Source organism: Mirounga leonina, unplaced genomic scaffold, assembly GCF_011800145.1.
Source record: "Mirounga leonina isolate KUSES-001 unplaced genomic scaffold, KU_Mleo_1.0 Mir_97, whole genome shotgun sequence".
Lineage (NCBI taxonomy): Eukaryota > Metazoa > Chordata > Mammalia > Carnivora > Phocidae > Mirounga > Mirounga leonina.
The window spans coordinates 9,112,412-9,132,109 of NW_023270889.1; the positions used below are offsets into that span (position 1 = coordinate 9,112,412).

Sequence of the window (19,698 nt, forward strand, 5' to 3'; positions counted from 1 at the left end):
GTATTGGACCCTTGTGCACTGTTGGTGGGAATGTAAACTGCTGCAGCCACTGTTGAAAACAGTATGGAGGTTCCTCGAAAAATTAAAAATAGCACTACCCTACAATCCAGTAAGTGCATTTCTGGTATTTACCCAAAGAATACAAAAATCCTAATTTGAAGGGACATATGCACCCCTATGTTTATTGCAGCATTATTTACAATAGCCAAAGTATGGAAGCAGGCTAAGTGTCCATCACTGGATGAATGGATAAAGAAGATGTGGTATATACACAATGGGATATTATTCAGCCACAAAAAGAATGAAATCTTGCCATTTGCAACAACATGAATGGAGCTAGAGAGTATAATACTAAGCAAAATATGTCAGAGAAAAGACAAATACCGTATGATTTCACTCGTATGTGGAATTTAAGAAACAAAACAAAGAAGCAAGAGGAAAGAGAGGTAAACCAAAAAACACCCTTATCCATAGAAAACAAACAGATAATTTACCAGAGGGGAGGTGGGTGGGGGATGGGTGAAATAGGTGAAGGGGATTAAGAGTACACTTATCTAGATGAGCACTGAGTAATATATGGAATTGTGGAATCACTATATTGTACACCCAGAACTAATACAACACTGTATATTAACTACACAGGAATTTAAAAAAATAAAAACAAATAAAGTAGTATTGGATTATAAACCAAATTATAAATAAATATTCATTCGTCCATACTGATAAATAAGAAAGGGCATAAGAAATAAATAATTAAATGTAAGAGTAAATCAATTTCCCATTTAGAATAATTTCAAATAGTTTATGTATAAACTCTGCCCTTAAGAAAGTGGAACATTATTCCCCAGTCCTTATTCATGGGCTATACCTAGTGACTATCCCTCAAACAGAAAAGTATGGAGTAAGGGGGAAAAAAGGTAACTTTATAGTGGAGAAGCCTGACAAACACTACCTCAATCCAGGTGATCAGTGTTAACATCAACAGTGATAAAACATATTGATAGTAATACCCTTTATGATGTGAAGATAATGGCACTTTATGTCTGTGATCTTCCTCCCCCAAAAATTTACCCTAATCTAATCATGAGATCATCAGGCAAATCCCAACTGAGAGGTATTCTCTAAGATACCTTACCAATGCTCCTAAAACTGTGAAGTTTATCAAAAACAAGGAAAGCCTAAGAAACCTTAAAAACCAAGAGCAAACTGGGGCACCTGGGTGGCTCAGTTCGTTGAGAGTCGGACTCTTGGTTTTGGCTCATGGATCGTGGGATCAAGTTCAATGTCAGGCTCCACACTCAGTGGGGAGTCTACTTGAAGGATTCTCTCCCTCTGCCCCTTCCTTCCCCACCCCCCAGCCTCTTTAAAAATAAATAAATAAATCTTAAAAAAAAAACAAAAACCAAGAGTAAACTAGAGGACATTACAAGTAAATGGGATCTTGAATGAAAAGAGTATATTGGGTAAAAACTAGGAAAATTTGAATAAAGTGTGTGCTTTATTAAGTACTTATTAATAATGTATCAATATTCATTAATTGTGACAGATATATCATAGTAATGGTAAATATTAATAATAGGAAACTGGGTATGGGATATATGGAATTCTCTGTATAATCTTTGCAATCATTTTGTATCTAAAATTGTTCTAAAATTAAAAATTAAAAGTTTATTGAAAATAAAAAGGGACCTATGTATACATACACATATAATGTGAAAATTATTTGGAATCTTCTGGGGATTTTGTTTTTATATGCTGATGTTTGGATCTCAACTCCTCTCAATTCCATCAGAAACTCTAAGGTATAATTTTGGCTCTGGCATCAGACTTTATTTTTTTAAGCTTTTCAATATAATGAACAATTGAATTAGATGAACTGTATGATTGCTCATAAAGAAGTAGAAAGCTGGAGGACTTTAATAACCATAGAAGACAGAGAATCAGACACAATGCTTTATTTGTGAAACCTAAGACGACTTCAAGTGACAGGTAATGCCTAGATTGTTTAAACCTCCTAGAGAATACATTTTTTTAAAAAAAGCTTTCTTACTCTCTCCAAGAAGTAAACAAAACCTGATATCCAAAATTAGCCAGGGGATCACAAAAATAACCACCAAAACAATAAATAACAGCCCAATTTAACTTATAGAGATGCTACAATGTGTTAAAAACAATAATACATCAGGACAAAGTAGTTTTTATCCCAGAAACGGTCTTACGGCTCAACACAAGGATCTTCATTACTGTAATTGACTTTCCTAATAGTGTAACCAGATAAATCCAGGGAGACAAGTGTTCCAGTGTTTGTATAAAACCTTAGTCATATTAGCAAATATAACTACGTAGTAATTAAAAGCTCCTTTGAACTGACAAAATGTATGTCAAGTGTAAAAATACACTCTTAATGCTTAACACTTCCAAAAAGTCCTTTCCAGATGTTTCTTCTACATATTTATCACAGCCCCATTAATGGCCTCAAAAATGTTTTCCCTCCCAAACCACCTTCCCTCACACCTGGCCTGTACATGTACACTTTTATTTTTTACCCCGTCAGCTTTCAGTTACTCTTTTTTGTTTATTTGAACATTAATGCTCTGTGCTTTCTATAGTAGATTTTTTGGGGTCTTAGCTTTTCCAAATCTCTTCTTCCTTAGAACAATCTGCCACAAAAGGCTAAGGGGCTAACGAGGCAGCACAGAATCATGACAAAGAAGAGTGGGAAGAAGGGGACGCTGGGAGCTTCAAAAGTGTCCTTCATGCGTGAGAGGGAAAGTCAAGGAAGCGAATTACCTTGAGTTGATATGTTTTATTCAGCCACAATAGGTTAATGGATAAGAACCTTATGGGTATTTTGATATGTTCCCAAAAAAGCATTTAATAAAATTCAAAGCCTTTCCTACTATTTCTTAGCTGTTATTGAAGAACATTTCTCAAACTCGGCATATATTTATTTATATATGACAAAATGAAATTCATTGCCTTTTTTTCAACTACTAATTTGATTTGATTACTTTTTTAATCATTACTTTTTTTTTTTTTTTTTTTTTTAGGGAATCAGATATACTGGTTGATGAGTCTCTAATGAACAAATAAAAATTTGTCTCCAGTCTGGACTTACTGATTCAGAATCTCTGATGGGTGGGGCCTGAGCATCTTGGGCTTTAAACAGCACTCTACTGATTCTGATATACACACTGAATATCAGAGGGAAGACAGGCAACTATTCTATTAATTTCAGTGTGAGGCCGACTGAGACCAGGACCCTGGAAAGCTATGAGAAGTACTATGGAGACACAAAGGTGGGAGACATTGATTCTGACTGAGAAGCCTTCTGAAGAGATGGCATATTATAAAATCTGTGAAAGATGAACACAAAGTAATAAGAACCACTTATTCTATACCTCACTTATGAGAAGGAAAAGAGTTTCATTTGAATTGCCTCTTACAGGATAAACCTCCAGATATTTGATGACAGACTTCCTGCCTTTTCCTAAGAAAAACATTTCAGTTTCTTGGTGTTGAAGAATATTTAAACATTAACCTCACCAAGTCCTGATACTGTAGTACCAGAGGTCTAATATTAATCATTAAGTTTCTAATGTTTTAACAGAATTGGTAGAAACTAAGAAAAGAAATGAAGAAAAAATAGTGTCCCCCTTCTGCTTGTTCTAACATTATTTCCTCTATGCAAAAGAGCCTCTAATGGCCGTATATTAGCATATTGGCTCCTCTGTAGTTTTACTTTTGTCTCAACACTATCTGGAAGCATCTTTGATTAGGATGATTAAAGCCCCTCTAGGAATCTGCATGTATACTAGAAAATGTACAGAATATATGGTTTTCTTCCTGATATATAAAAATCTAGTAGATATATATTATATATATATATCCCCACATCCCAGGATTCTCTCTTTTTTTTTTTTGAGATGTAATTGACACAGTATGTTAGTTTCAGGGATACAACTACAGAGAGTAACAGGAATCACCCACGTCAAGCAGTGACTTATGTCAAGCAGTGACCCAAGAACCAAAGGCGTTGCAGCTAAGACCAGATACCGCCGAAATTAGCACCAGCTGATGACACACTCAGAACTGATGATGAGCAGAACCAGAGGAGATCTGCAAAGGCCCAAGACAGATTAAGTCCCTTTAAAAAAGGAAGATTTTTGCAGCAAACTATCAGACTTTCAAGACACTGATCCTTTCACATCTGACCACATCAAAAAGGCAGCCGCCACTGAAGCTCTGCCCGATTCATCTCTGAACAGAACAGAGATCCTCCACCCCTTGGACATAATAAGCAGCACATGCTGAGGGCTAACCCGGACCAGACCGAGGCCTTATCTCAACTGCGTGCTCACAGACTGACTTCATGTTTGGTTCCTTAACTTCCTACTTCGTGTACTATCTTGTTTGTTGTGTAACTTGTCTTGTGCTTTGTTTTGTGTGATGAGTAAGAAGCAAAGTTAAACAAAGAGTGAAATGTCACTGAGTTTGGAATCCTGAACCTGCTTTGTAATTACGTTAACCTTGCTTTATGATGAATAAATCTGGCATTATGGAAAGACACGACTCGTGTGTGTGCTTTCTTAGCGTGCTCATGACAACAACATAATACTTTGATATTTATATATATTGAGAAATGATCACTACAATAAATCAAGGTAACATCTGTCACCATTTATAGTTACAAAATGTTTTTTGTGATGACAGCTTTTAAGATCTACTTTCTTAGCAACTTTCAAATATGCAATACAGTATTAGTTGCTATCGTCACCATAGTTTATATTATATCAGCATATTATTAAAGAAATATTTTAACGTTTTACAGAAAGGATGAAATCTTCCATATATGATGGTGGAGAACTTATCTCTTTTGGGGAAAAATACAGAATCTTACCTCACACTATATTCACAAATATATGCGGGGTGGCTTAATACTAAAATAAAAATGTAATCGAGGTACATATAATAAATATAGTAAACTATGATAAAATAGTAACAAAATGCAAAACTAAATAAAATAAAGGTAAAGATGGAAAACATTTTTATAATTTTGCAGTGTATAAAACCCACCTAAGGAACACAAAATCTCTGACACTTTAAGGGAAAGGAGAGGCAGGTTCATATCAAATCAACAATAATGAAGATCAGAATGATGAAAGGAAAGTTATAAAGATAGAAAAGAAATAACAATCTTGAAGAAAATAGTTATAGCCTATCAAAAATACATTAGGAATGTTGCTATAATTGGTTTTAAAAAGGCAAAAAAACATATTAGAAAAAATATGCAAAGAATAAAAACAGAAAAAATAAAATATAAATGATGAATAAATCTATGAACACTTCAACCTCAATATTAATAATGGAAACGCACACTAAACAAGTAAGGGATGCCATTTTTACTTATTAAGAGGACAGAAGTCAAAATGAATAGGCAAGGCATGTAGACACAGGCAGTCTCAGCAAAGAAACAATTTGGTGTTTATCTCAGTTTAAAAATATGTATAGTTTTTGACCCAGTTATTCAACTTCTAGGCAAGTTTTATACATGTGCACATATATCAGTATATATCTGATAATAGCAAAAAGTTGGAAACAATTAAAATTTTCAGGGTTTTTAGCAAGGCAAATTTCCACTTACAATGGTAAGTTTTAGGTATCAACTTGATTGGCCATGGGGTGTCCAGATTGAACATAATTTTTGGATGTGTCTTTGAGGGTGTTTCCAGATAAGATTAGCATTTGGATCAGTGGACTCAGTAAATTGCCCTCCCCGATGTGAGTGGGCATCATCCAAACCACTGGAGGTGTGAAAAGAACAAACATAGGAGGAGGGGGGAGTTTGACCCTCTTTTCCTATCTTGAGCTAACATCTCATCTCATCTTCTGCCTTCAGACTGGGATGTATACCTTCGACTCCTCTAGTTCCCAGCCTTGGGAGCCAGACTAGCTTCTACCACCAGTTTTGCTGGGTCTCCAGCTTTTCAATGGCCAATCACAAGACTTGTCAGCCTCCATATTCACATAAGCCAATGCCTCATAATAACTCTCCTTTTGTATATATATTCTCCTACTGGCTCTGTTTCTCTGGAGAAACCTGACTTTCACACCACTCAACTAGAGGCTACATTCCTCAGCCTTTCTTACACCTAGAGGTACTCTTGTAACTAAATTCTGGCCAACTGGATGTAAATAAGCACTGATGGTGACAAGTCTAGGTACACCTCTAAAGAGAAGCTGCTCACTCTTCACTTCCGCTGTCCCCTTCTCCCCCTCCTGTGGGCTGTATCTAACATGATGGAGAGGAACCAGTTCCTCTTGTATAAATGAGAAAATCACTCTAGAGGATGGCAAACCAATAAAATAAATGAAATCTGTGCTCCTGAAAACTGTCTTGGGGTGAGCCATCTCCCACAAAAATATACTTTCCATCTGGTTTAAGCCAGTCTAGCTTGCGAAGGTAAAAAGACGCTCCAACTAACACAGTAGTAAATGTACACGCACTGAGCATGTGACACTGAAATGTGAAAACATACCATTAGAGACACTTTTATCAGAATTCAAACACAAGTTCATAGTCAAAACCCACAAATCAACATTATGATATCTCCAAAATTCTGAGAAAGACACATAACCAAAGCAACGTTTGGCTCAGTTGCATTTTCTTGTTCACTAACCTCCAAAGTAAGAGCCGTCTGTCAGCTTCATTTCTTTACTGGATTTTGTGATGACACCAGCAACACCATGTTGAATGAAATACATTTTTTTACCCACAGCTCCTTCTCGTATGATATAATCTCCAGGTTGAAACACCTCAAATCTCAACTTGCTCAGCATGGCAGTCACAAAATTGGGATCCGCGTTAGCAAACAGAGGCATGGTGGCCACTAGCTTCCGACAGTTGAAGTTGACGATCTCCTAAAGATGGCAAGGGCAGACAAATATGAAGACAGATATTAATTGGGCGCCTGGATGGCTCAGTTGGTTGGGCGACTGCCTTCGGCTCAGGTCATGGTCCCGGAGTCCTGGGATCGAGTCCCACATCGGGCTCCCGGCTCAGCGGGGAGCCTGCTTCTCCCTTTGACCCTCTCCCCTCTCATGCTGTTTCTCTCTCTCTCTCTCTCTCAAATAAATAAATAAATAAAATCTTAAAAAAAAAAGATATTAATCATAGCAGGAAGAAAAGCACAGGCTTACATTAAACTCTACATACAGCTCAATATTGCAATTTAAGTTCAGAACCAAAGACACATAAATTCTAATAATCTGCATATCTCTTCAAAGCCAGAAATTGTTTTATTTTTGTGTTGGAACTTTGTATTCCCAGCACCTAGTACAGTATAGCTATATATTAAACATCAAGTAAATGTGAATTAAGTATATATGTCTTACCTTTTATAACTTCCAATTCCTTTACTATACTTCATATAAAATTAGAACTCAAATGTGGAAGAGTTTTAGTCTCCCTTTTATCTCGTTTTATGAAGAAAAGAAGCCACACTACCTACCTCTTGTTAGTTATGATATTACTGCTTTTGTGCTCCATTGTGTTGAACAATCTAACTTGCACCTACTGACCAGAATTCTGAAACAAAGGCCCAGCTGCCAGACAAGCATTTTAATGTTTTTTTTCTTAATGTTATTCACATTAAAGTGAGGACAATGGGGTGTGCAAGAAAGGTTATACAAAGATGACTCTAATCTAACTATATCTATAATTGTAAATTCCATCTGTTTCTGGGCTAGATCAGAAAATCACTCTTTTTTAAGCCTTCTGGGCTTTATACTGGAGGGACTATATTTTCCTTTTCCTGAATTGTTTGTTTGTCTTATTCCTGGAACCAGGCCAATTCTGAATTAGACTTACACATTTGATTTCATTCTGTAGATGTGGTCCAGATTAGACATAGTGATATCTCTTTGGACCAAAATAGAGATATGGGGCCAACTGTTTTTTTTTTTTTTTAAAGATTTTATTTATTTATTTGAGAGAGAGAGAAAGAGAGAAAACACGAGCACACAGGCAGTGGGGAGGGGCAGAGGGAGAAGCAGACTCTTGGCTGAGCAGGGAGCCTGACATGGGGCTGGAGCCCTATGTGGGGCTGGATCCCAGGACCTTGAGATCATAACCTGAGCCAAAGGCAGATGTTTAAACGACTGAACCACCCTGTTGACCCTGGGACCAACCATTTTTAATCTTGCAAGTTAGATATGTAAAGGGATAAATAGTAGGAACCTAAATTTTACCACAATGCCATTTCTCAAAAATTTCTTCTCCAATGAGCGCCAAAGGAAAAAGGTTAACCCTGACTTTGTGATCTCTTTTAAGAGACATAGATACTGAAGGAAATCCTGTTAAAAGGTGGGAAAAGGGGTGCCTGGGTGCCTCAGTCATTAAGCGTCTGCCTTCGGCTCAGGTCATGATCCCAGGGTCCTGGGATAGAGCCCCACATTGGGCTCCCTGCTCGGAGGTAAGCCTGCTTCTCCCTCTCCCACCGCCCCTGCTTGTGTTCCTGCTCTTGCTATCTCTCTCTCTGTCACATAAATAAATAAAACCTTAAAAAAAAAAGGTGGGAAAAGGGCAAAAAAAAAATTGGAGATATTAACAAAAGCTGAGATCTGAATTCTTGTTTGGGAAAATATGTTATATAAACTAACAGATTCCAAGACTGAGGAAAAAAAGTTTCCTCAATCTTGCTTCATGAAATGACCTGACCTTATTTTGGAATAAGTAAGAAAATTCCAGCTGATACAGGGGGCACAAAATTTGGGGTCCACCATGGAAAAGAAGGTATTTCATCTTTAACAATTTCTTGTCAGTTCAGCAGAGCAAAGAGTCTCTAATGGTGGGGCTTCACGGAGGATGGTAAAATACTTAAAAATCAGCTGTAATAAGCAAAAAGTGAACATAGCAACAAAAACAAGAGAAAGATACCTTGTGTAGCATCATCCAAGCCCAAATAATGTTCAGCTGACTGCATGGGTGGCTGTACTGAGGACAACTTGTGGTTAATTGTAACTGGTGCTGAAGAGCAGTGGTGGGGGTGGGACTACAGTAAGGTTCTGCATGTAGTGCATGCTCAGTAAATATGCATGCAGGTCAAGAAGGTGGAAGAAAGGAGAAAGGGAAGAAGGGAGGGAAGGAAAGAAGGAAGATGGAGTTTCAGCAGTGGGAAAAAGTGCTCACAAAGACGAGGTTTTTTTCCCCATTGGGAGATATTTACTTAAATCTGCTAGAAAGCTTTCTAAAGCAAACAGCTTGAGAAACAAGTCTCTGGTGTATAAAAATGTGTTTTTTATTATTCAAACTCCTTCTATACAAAAACTTCATGAAGATAAAAGGTGAACTGCTCAAGGTTCATGAGTTGAAAGAAGACAGAGAGAGGTCATTAAAAGGACCAGATTGATTGTTTGAGTTAATGATTTCACATGTAAAATGGCATGGAAGAATACTGTGGAGGAAAATGAACGTAAGTCAGGTTGCAGAGAAAATAAGAATTTTCAAAGAAAAACAATAAAATAGAGAATTCTTTTATCTGTATTATTGGATTCAAACACACATTTTTTTCTCTTCATTGTTCTCTCACCCTTTATTTTAGAAAATAATTAGAAGTATATTTTATAAACAATTTAGCTGTTCTTTATTTATATGAATAACTTTTTCTATGATGCATTGCATATTCAGGTATACCTATTGTAACTGCCTTGATTATAACACCACAGGGATAATTTCATATTATTGTTATGGCTTAAAGGAATCCATTAATTTTCTCTCTCTCTATGGGACTTTTACCTCCAATGTGACGACTACCAGATTGAAACTATAAATTCTAACAAGCATTTGATAAGAAAAAATGTAATTATTTGCATTTAAAAGCTCTCTCTCTTCCCATTAAATTGGCTTGCTTTGAGAGTATATAGTTTAATAGAAACAATCATGTGAGTCTAGAAATGAAGCAAAACTTTTAAAAGCTCTTTTCTATCAATCAAATTTCTTTATAGCACATTTTCTTAGAGAACATATTTAATTAAGTTATTAATATCTCTCTATATGTAAAACAAAACTTTTAGAGCTTCTCCTCCATCAATCACAGTTCCTTATAGCACACTGATTTAACTAAGACACACAGTTAAGTTATTAATATCTCTAATTTCCATCCAGATTCTTCATGGCAGTTGTTACAATGAACTATTTTAGCAATAGGTCTGGCCTGAATTAGGAGTATTGACCATATGCATTAAATTGAGGAGTGCTCCATTCCTAAGGGAATCAGACATGGCCCTGACCTTTATAAGGTACTCCAAATTACCGAGCTTACTGTCAACACTTAAAAAAATGTAATTTTTTCTTCCTGGAGCACCTTGTAGTAACAGAAAGTATAGAAGTGCTAAAAAACAAACAATCAAATACAAACATAAAAAAAAAAAAATCCCACAATGATGAGTGTATTTCAAAGAGGGCCAAATGAAAGAGCTACCAATAGCTAAAGCTTTAACAATTGGTGTAAGAAAGTAAATAATGTAGTGTTAGATCAATCCCAAAGTATAAAATAAATAATCATGAGACCATATTTATATAATTAAACAACTGAGTAAATTAAAAAGCAGGGGAAAATAGACAAATCTGTTCAAATTCCAAATAAACTTCTCTCTACTAAATAAAAGCATAATACAACAACCAACACTGAAGAACCCTGAATTTGATCTTACTTTGACATGTCAGTTTATTTCAAATATGAAAGTCTTTCCTTTTCAGCAGTCCTTCATCTTGTTTTGCTAAAGTATGATAGAATTATTTACGTTGTTTGGTCAAAGACTAGAGGATATTTTTTAAAGTATCATACAGAGTAAAGTGCACAAATCTTAAGTGAATTTTTCAAATGTATAACCACACCATCTTTATCCATTTATCGATCGCCAGTGGACACTTGGGCTACTTCTATACTTTGGCTATTGTAGATTATGCTGCAATAAACATCAGGGTGCATGTATCCCTTTGAATTAGTGTTTTTGTATTCTTTGGGTAAATACCCCATAGTGCAACTGCTGGATCATAAGGCAGTGCTATTTTTAACTTTTTGAGAAACCTCTGTACTGTTTCTATAATGGCAACACTCACACTGATTTCTCTTGAATGTTTATACCTTATTTTGGAATTGCTGGGTGATAAGGTAAACTTATATTTAATTTTAGTAGATACTAGCAAAAGTTTTCTAAAATGATTGTATTATTTTTCTCACATACCAGCAATATATAAGTTCCAGTTGTCCTCCATCCATAGTAAAATTTGATGTTATTATTCTTTGATTTTAGCTATTAGTAGGTATGCAGAGATATCATTATTTTTAAAAATTTTCTCATTGTAGTTTTTTTTTTAAAGATTTTATTTATTTATTTGACAGAGAAAGAGAGATAGCGAGAGCAGGAACACAAGCAGGGGGAGTGGGAGAGGGAGAAGCAGGCTTCCCGCTGAGCAGGGAGCCCCACCCCAGGACCCTGGGATCATGACCTGAGCTGAAGGCAGACGCTTAACGACTGAGCCACCCAGGTGCCCCTCATTGTAGTTTTATCTTACATTTCTCCAATGATTAATGTTGTTATGCACATTTTAATAGGCTTACTGATCAGATGAATGTCCTGTTTGGTGAACTGCCCAGTCAAGTTTTCCTCACTTTTTTCCTGTTGTTGGAGTTCTTTTTATAGTCTTGACACGAGTTCTTTGTTGGGATATACATTGTAAATATCTTCTCCCCATCTGTGACTTGCCTTTTCAATCTCAGGGTTATCTTGTTTTATTTTTTTGGTTTAATTTTATGACAATCAGGAAAATGGGATTTGATATATATATAGAGAGAGAGAGAGAGAACTTCACAAAGGATTTTTTATTAATTTTTTTAAAGATTATTTATTTATTTGAAAGAGAGAGAGAGAGCACATGAGTTGGTGGAGGGGTGGAGGGAGAAGCAGGCTTCCCACGGAGCAGAGAGCCCGATGCGGGGCTCAATCCCAGGACCCTGAGATCATGACCTGGGCCGAAGGCAGATGCCTAACCAACTGAGCCACCCAGGTGCCCCACAGAGGATTTATTTTATCCATAAATCAGTATTTAGGAATCATGCAAACTCTGAGACCCTGGGAAAGCTTAAGCAATATTTTTTGGTTATTATTAAAGAGAATAGTAATATTTTAAGGCTCCTTGAAGCACTACAATTCTTTACTGATAACTTAAGTATCATTGGGGAAAGTTCCATTTTGTAAAACACTTAGTTCTCCTCCATTCTACATTATTTTATTCTACACAGTATAGTTCTAAAATGTTTTAGGCATGGTAGCTATAAATATAATTACCATCATTACAATAATGAATCATGGAGTATCTTAACAAAACAGAGCTGCTGTTACATTGCTAAATTCCTACACGCAACACACCCTGTATTTTTAGACTTTGCAGAACACACAGACCTTCCTTCTAAGAACTTATATTAGACATTCCAATGGCAACCAGACATATAGACTTCTATATTAACATCAAACACAAATAAATAAATATAGTCAAATCTATATCAACTGACACTTTATCACCTAGACCATCACGTAAAAGAGTGCTGCTGATGTTGCCCTATTCCTCCTCTCCACCCAGTTCAGTAGCCTGGACTGGAGAGAATTAGAGTAAGTGGATGTGTTAGGGTTTTGTCTTTTTTTTTTTTTTTAAAGGCAGGGATAATTTTAAGAATGAGCATAATAAAAATAAGAGACAATATTTTTTTATATTCTTTCTGGTATCTAGGTATTGCTTTAAATGTTTTATAAGTATTAATTTATTTTACAACTGCAAAAATCCTATACCTTAAGTATTATTACTACCCCATTTTATAGAAGATACTGAATAATCTGCCAAAGACCACATGCTTGCAAGAGGAAGAACCATGGTTTGCTGGGTAACCCAGCTCTCTAACAGGGTTTTGATGGATTCTAAGAAACCATCTTACTTTTGCACATACCTGGAATTACGACAAACCCTAAAGATTTTTGTGTTAACCATAATTTGTTCTTTTGAAATTTACACATTTAGAGAGTCTGACATGAATATTTGTTGACTGTGGGGTAGCAAACTGATAGCAATGAACTTGGCTGTTATTATTTTACCCACAACAATTATTTTTAAAAATCTGAATCTGAATGCCTTTATTTTTTGGAAAATAAAAGAAATTATTCAGGATTGTTCCATGGGTCCTTGCCCTCATCATGGCTCTCATGAAGACAGCATCAATTAAAAATTTAAAAAACTAAAAATTAAATTAATTAAAAAAAGGCTTCAATGACCTGCCAAAGATGACATTCTCCTCCCTGTTACTTTTCAGAGGAAGACGATAGTCTTGTGGACATATTTATGGTACTTTACTAAAATACAGTTTACAAGGCTCAAATTCTGTTTTAAAAGAATCTGGAGCTACATCTCCAAGGGATATGACTCAAAATCTCTACTTTTTTTTTTTTTTTTTAATGAGAGACAGAGAGCATGAGAGGGAGGAGGGTCAGAGGGAGAAGCAGACTCCCTGCTGAGCAGGGAGTCCGACGTGGGACTCGATCCTGGGACTCCAGGATCATGACCTGAGCCGAAGGCAGTCGTTTAACCAACTGAGCCACCCAGGCGCCCCCCAAATCTCTACACTCTACACTCTCTACACTCAAAGTTATAAGCAATCAGGTTTGGAAACCATGGTTCCTAAAATAAAGAAGTATCTGAAAGTTTACACCTAGTTGAGGGAAGAGAATGTACATGTATATATTCAGTATAAAATAATTGTAAGTTGTAAAATAAATATGGGTTAGTCTCTCTCCCTCTGTGTTTGTGTGCACACTCACGTTCAATCCCTGATTCCAAAACTAAATGGCTCTGTGCCCATAGAAAGTGACTCAAATTCTTCAAATCTTAATCTTCCCATCTGTAAAATGGAGATAACACTAGCAATTCTATCATAGATTATGATAATTAAACACAAGTAAAGCATTTAATGAATTTCACTCAATGTCATCTGTTTTAACCCCTGTAATTTATAGCTATACTATAAAACAGTATTGATTAAGATCAAATGAATTGCATAGACCATATTCCATATTTTCAAAGAAACAAATGCTTCAAGGTAATTTGGGAAAAGAATACTGAGTCAGGTAAAAAAAAAGGGTGGGGATTATTTGTTAAAAACCAAAGTTAAGGTGAGTGCAGAGTATCCGAAAAAGAAAATGATAAGATATTCTTAGGGCAGAGTCAATGAAATTCCCTTGTGGCTAAAGTCAAGGAATAAAATAAAGGATTCTTAGAATAAAGCTGCTCTATTGATATGATAAATTTGGAAGGTGAATTGTACATACACATTCCATTATTTTTTTTAAGAAAGGAAACACATGAGGCAATTTAAAAACAATTTCCCTCAGCATTCCCAACAGGCTTGTATTGATCTGGTGGTTTGCCTTCTAAATTGCAAGATGGTTGACTGCATGTGTGAGAAAATTGGCCAACACAGGCATATCTTTTTTTTTTTTTTAGTTTTATTATGGTATGATAGTCACCATACAATACATCATTGGTTTTTGATGTGGTGATCCATGATCCATTGTTTTCGTATAACACCCAGTGCTCCATGCAGTATGTGCCCTCCTTAATGCCCATCGCCAGGCTAACCAATCCCCCCTCCACCCTCCCCTCTAAAACTCTGTTTGTTTCTTAGAGTTCATAGTCTCTCATGGTTCATCTCTCCCTCCAATTCCCCCCCCATTTTTCCCTTCCTTCTCCTAATGTCCTCCATGCTATTCCTTATGTTCCACAAATAAGTGAAACCATATGATAATTGACTTTCTCTGCTTGACTTATTTCACTTAGCATAATCTCCTCCAGTCCCATCCATGTTGATGTAAAAGTTGGGTATTCATCCTTTCTGATGGCTGAGTAATATTCCATTGTATATATGGACCACTCATCAGTTTATCCATTCATCAGTTGAAGGGCATCTCGGCTCTTTCCACAGTTTGGCTATTGCAGACATTGTTGCTATGAACATTGGGGTGCATATGGCCCTTCTTTTCACTACATCTCCACACAGGCATATCTTAATGCTTAAAAGTGTTCTAAGCATTTGTCCAAACACTGGCTAACAAGTTAGGTACTGCTTCAGTTTCTTAAACTGAAAGCATTTCCCTTGATTTCTATGTCTTATTGGGAAGATTTAAGATAATCTATTTCTCTAGTTGAGATAATCTGTCATATTTTTTAAAGAAAGTGTTTTTTGCAACTCCTAAATAATTTGAATATCAAAAACTATGTAATAAACAACAAAGCTAAGGAATATTTACCTTTAATATTTATTTTGGGAAAGTTAAAGTGTTTAGAAATAGAAAAAGGAGGATGCTGAATTAATATGGAATGCCTCAATTTTAGTCTATTGTAGTTTTCCATTTCATTAAAGAAGGAAGTAATCAAGTATTTTTGTATTAGCAGAGGTGCATTTAAAAAAATCTTTGAAAAAAATGAACATACACACATCACTTAAAATATATAAAAGAAAAAAATCTCTGTATTCTCATCACCTTAGTGTTTTAATATATTTATATATTCCCTTCAGACAAACTTTTATTCACCTTAATATATTTGTAATGATAATATACATTCAACATTTGTTTCTTTGTTCCACATCTTTATAATATAAAATATTCCCCATTTTGAGACACGGTCCTCATTGCTATTCTTTTTTAATGGCCACACGATATTCCATTTTGTGTTAGTCATAGTTATATTAAGAAAAGCCCAATAGAGGGGCGACTGGGTGGCTCAGTCGGTTAAGCGGCTGCCTTCGGCTCAGGTCATGATCCCGGGGTCCTGGGATCGAGGCCCGCGTCGGGCTCCCTGCTCAGTGGAGAGTCTGCTTCTCCCTCTCCCTCTGCCTGCCTCTCTACCTACTTGTGCTCTCTCTCTCTCTCTGTCGAATAAATAAATAAAAAATCTTAAAAAAAAAAAAAAAGAAAAGCCCAATAGAGATACAGACAAATAGTCTGCAATAGCCTCTTTAATACTGACATTTTTCACCATTACTTATTTTGAAACCCAGCTATCTCATTAGTTGCTAGATTAATAGTCTGTTAAGATTATGTTAAAGGTAATTAGCCTAAAATCTCTGCATATACAAATGGCCAATTATGATGAAGTGGCTTAAATGAAATCTGCCTGCATGTAAAGGATTGATCAGAACAAATGAATTTTGAAATGGACGGATTCAAACATTTTAATATTTTTTGTTGTTACAGTTCTCATATGCATCTAATTTGGTCTTGAGGTATTAAATCACATTTAAGCCTTACAGTATGAATGCAAATGAAGTTTGAAATTAATTTAGTCTTAGCATCGTCCCATTGATTTGCCTTCCTAGAACATAAGGACATATTGTTCCATTAGGTACCAGGCAGAATGATAGCAAGTGACAGAAAATTCAGTTAACATTCACTTAAATTTGATTATGAAGCAAAGAAAAAGAGGTAGAAACACACCAAACAAACCTATATTAAGGAACTGTATACTGACAACACGCATGTCATTGGAGACTCTGTATCTCAGCCCCACTGTGTGGTATCCCAGGCTGAAGCCCTGTACAGATTTGTATAAACTCCAACAGAATGCAGCTCCATTGGCCTACAAGCTGTAAGCAAGTTGTAAGAATAATTTGCAGAGTAAGTGTTAAGCCTATCTGACATGGTAAACATAGACTGATCTGAATTGTCAAATACAGCAAGTAAAGCAGACTGGTGTCCAGAAATATGCTGAACTAAAAAATATTATTAAAACAGGACCAGCAGATAGTAGTGTGAATTAGAAGACAATCCCAAGAGAAGGTGTTTGGTGTTAGAGAATTTGATAAGAACCTATATTTGAGAATTTAAAATACAATCCACATAAATTCATTTTCATCATTAACAGTCAGTAATAGAAATAATCAGTGTATAATAGCATATGTACATGTGCAAAGGACATGAGGAAATCAGGCCAACCCTAAAACCAGGCAGGCATCCTAAGATGCATTAAACATTCATTTATATACCATGTTAGTTAGACTTGCATGGAGCACTGCATGCGTTGGCAAGTGTTTTAGGCTGAATTCTATCCTCCCCAAATGCATATGCTGAAGCCCTAATTCCCAGTATCTTGCAATGTGATCCTATTTGGAAAGAGGGTCTGTACAGAGGAAACCAAGTTAAAATGAATTCATTAGGGTGGGCCCTAATCCAATCTTACTGGTGTCCTTATGAGGAGAGGAAACAGATACCCAGCATATGTTAGCACAGAGAAAAGACCATGAGAGGACAGAGGGAGAGGGTGGACAACTGTAGGCCAAGAAGAGGGGTCTCAGAAGATTCCAAATCTGCTGACACCTTGATCTTGAACTTGCAGCCTCCAGAAGAGTGGAAAAAAACATTTCTGTTTAAGCTACGCAGTCTGTTGTATTTTATTATGGCAACCCTGGCAAACTTATAGAGCAAGTTAGGCCAGTAAAGTGTGGCAGGAAGAAGGAAGCTGCTCCCTTCTGAATATCTGCCAAGACACAGCAGAACCCCAGCTCCCAAAGTGAGGGAGTGGGCAGTGGCAAGATACATACATGGTCCAGTTAGGATCACTCGGAAGTGACATGGAACACAACCCACATACTTTAACAACTTCTGAGCTCTTTGGTCTGGGGAGAAATAAATCCCCAAAGATATTCAGTTATATGGAGAAAGGATTTTGCTTTATTTTTGTATTGAGTTTGAAGCATCTTGGGCCTTCAGGTGACAAGTGCAGGTGGCAGGTGGAAATGACTCTAAAGATCCAAACTAGAGATATAGGATTTGTTATTTTATAAGATTAATTTTTAGGGGCGCCTGGGTGGCTCAGTTGGTTAAGCGACTGCCTTCGGCTCAGGTCATGATCCTGGAGTCCCTGGATCGAGTCCCGCATTGGGCTCCCTGCTCGGCAGGGAGTCTGCTTCTCCCTCTGCCCCTCCCCCCTCTCATGTGCTCTCTCTCTCTCTCTCTCTCATTCTCTCTGTCTCAAATAAATAAATAAAAAATCTTTAAAAAAAAGATTAATTTTTAAAAATTTCATATAACAATTTTATAGTATCAACTATTACTAAGTGTGCAGTTCGCAAATATGTTCACAATGCTGTGTGACCACCACCACATCTAACTCTTCCATCATTCCCAATAAAAACTCTGGAAACCATTAAACAATAATCCCCCCTTCTCCCTCCCCTCAATCCCTGGTGACTTCTATTTTACTTTCTGTTGCTATGAATTTGTCTATTCCAGGGACCTCATATAGGTGGAATTATATAGTATTGCCTAGGACTAATTTTTGAAGCCCTAGAAAGAAACAATGCCACTAGAGAAACCTTGTAGGGGAGGAAGGAGGGAAGTAATGAACAATGTTAGGAAAAATCAAGGAAAAGGTCCAGTGGTCTGGCTCTCTCTCATTATAATAATGCATATTATCTTCCCCACTCCCCTTTCCTGATATCCCTTCCACATCCTCACCAGCACTTATTATAGCTTGACTTTTTAATAATAGCCATTCTAACAGATGTGAAGTGATATCTCATTGTGGCTTTAATTTACATTTCCCTGATGACTGATGATGCTGCACATCCTTCCACATACCTGTTGGGCATTTGAGTGAAAAAAAAAATGTCTATTCACAGTCTTTGCCTACTTTTTAATTGGACTACTTATTTTCTTGCTCTTGAGTCATTTGAGTCCCTTGTATATTTTGGATATTAACATCTTATCACATGGGTGGTCTGCACAGACTTCCTCCCATTCTATAGGTTGTCTTTCATTTTGTTGACTGTGTCTCTTGCTGTGCAGAAGCTTTTTGGTTTCATGTAGTCCCACTTATTTATGTTTGCTTTCGTCACTCATGTTTTAGGTGTCACATCCAAAAAAATCACTGCCAAGATCAACATCAAGAAGCTTTTTCTCTGTGTTTTCTTCTGGGAGTTTTATGATTTCAAGCTGTGCATGTAAGTCTCCAAATCCATTTAGAATTTCAGTATGTACTGTCAGCTTTGCTCTGGCAATTAACTATATGTGAACTTTTTACATTTCTTGTATTTTTAGTAACGTACTTTAACTTTTTTTCATAGTTTATTTTTTTTTGCACGTATTTCTATCTTGTCTCTTACAAGCATATGGTAGGCACTTTGAGACTAAAACCATATTTTATAATTTACCTTCCCATCATGCTTGGATCAATGTTTTGCACACATTAAGAAATCGATAAATGTTTTTTGTCTATTTGTTTTCTAGAAACCAGGGATGCAAGGGAAAATACACCAAAAGAGAGAAAAAGACTCAATTTCTGTTTGGCAATGTGACCATGACCAGGCCACTTAGTCTTTCTAGCCTTTTGTTACTGTGCCTGTTACATGAATATCTGATAATGTATAAGATCCCTGTATAAACTTACAATTCTATGATTCTAGCCTGTTTTAGTTAATCTTAACTAAATACATTTTAGAGGGTATTTTAAAAATCAACAAGTATGTACTTCAAAAAAAAAAAATGATTCAAAACTGCACAAGTAAATATGTATGCAAATTATGTTTTCTTCCCTAACAGTCTATTCAACAAATTAAAGGTCAGAAGGACAGTATTATACTCTCAGCCTGATTC

The 19,698-nt window shown here is 36.2% G+C and overlaps 1 protein-coding gene across 1 annotated transcript in view; it reads right to left on the bottom strand.

The window, feature by feature from the left end:
* The window catches only part of LOC118006515 (potassium/sodium hyperpolarization-activated cyclic nucleotide-gated channel 1), a 359,934-nt gene that overhangs the window by 39,195 nt on the left and 301,041 nt on the right, over positions 1-19,698 (bottom strand). Inside the window, exon 6 of the mRNA XM_034999197.1 lies at positions 6,681-6,921. Within this exon, the coding sequence (XP_034855088.1) occupies positions 6,681-6,921 (241 nt within the window). The remainder of the gene's footprint in view (positions 1-6,680; positions 6,922-19,698) is intronic.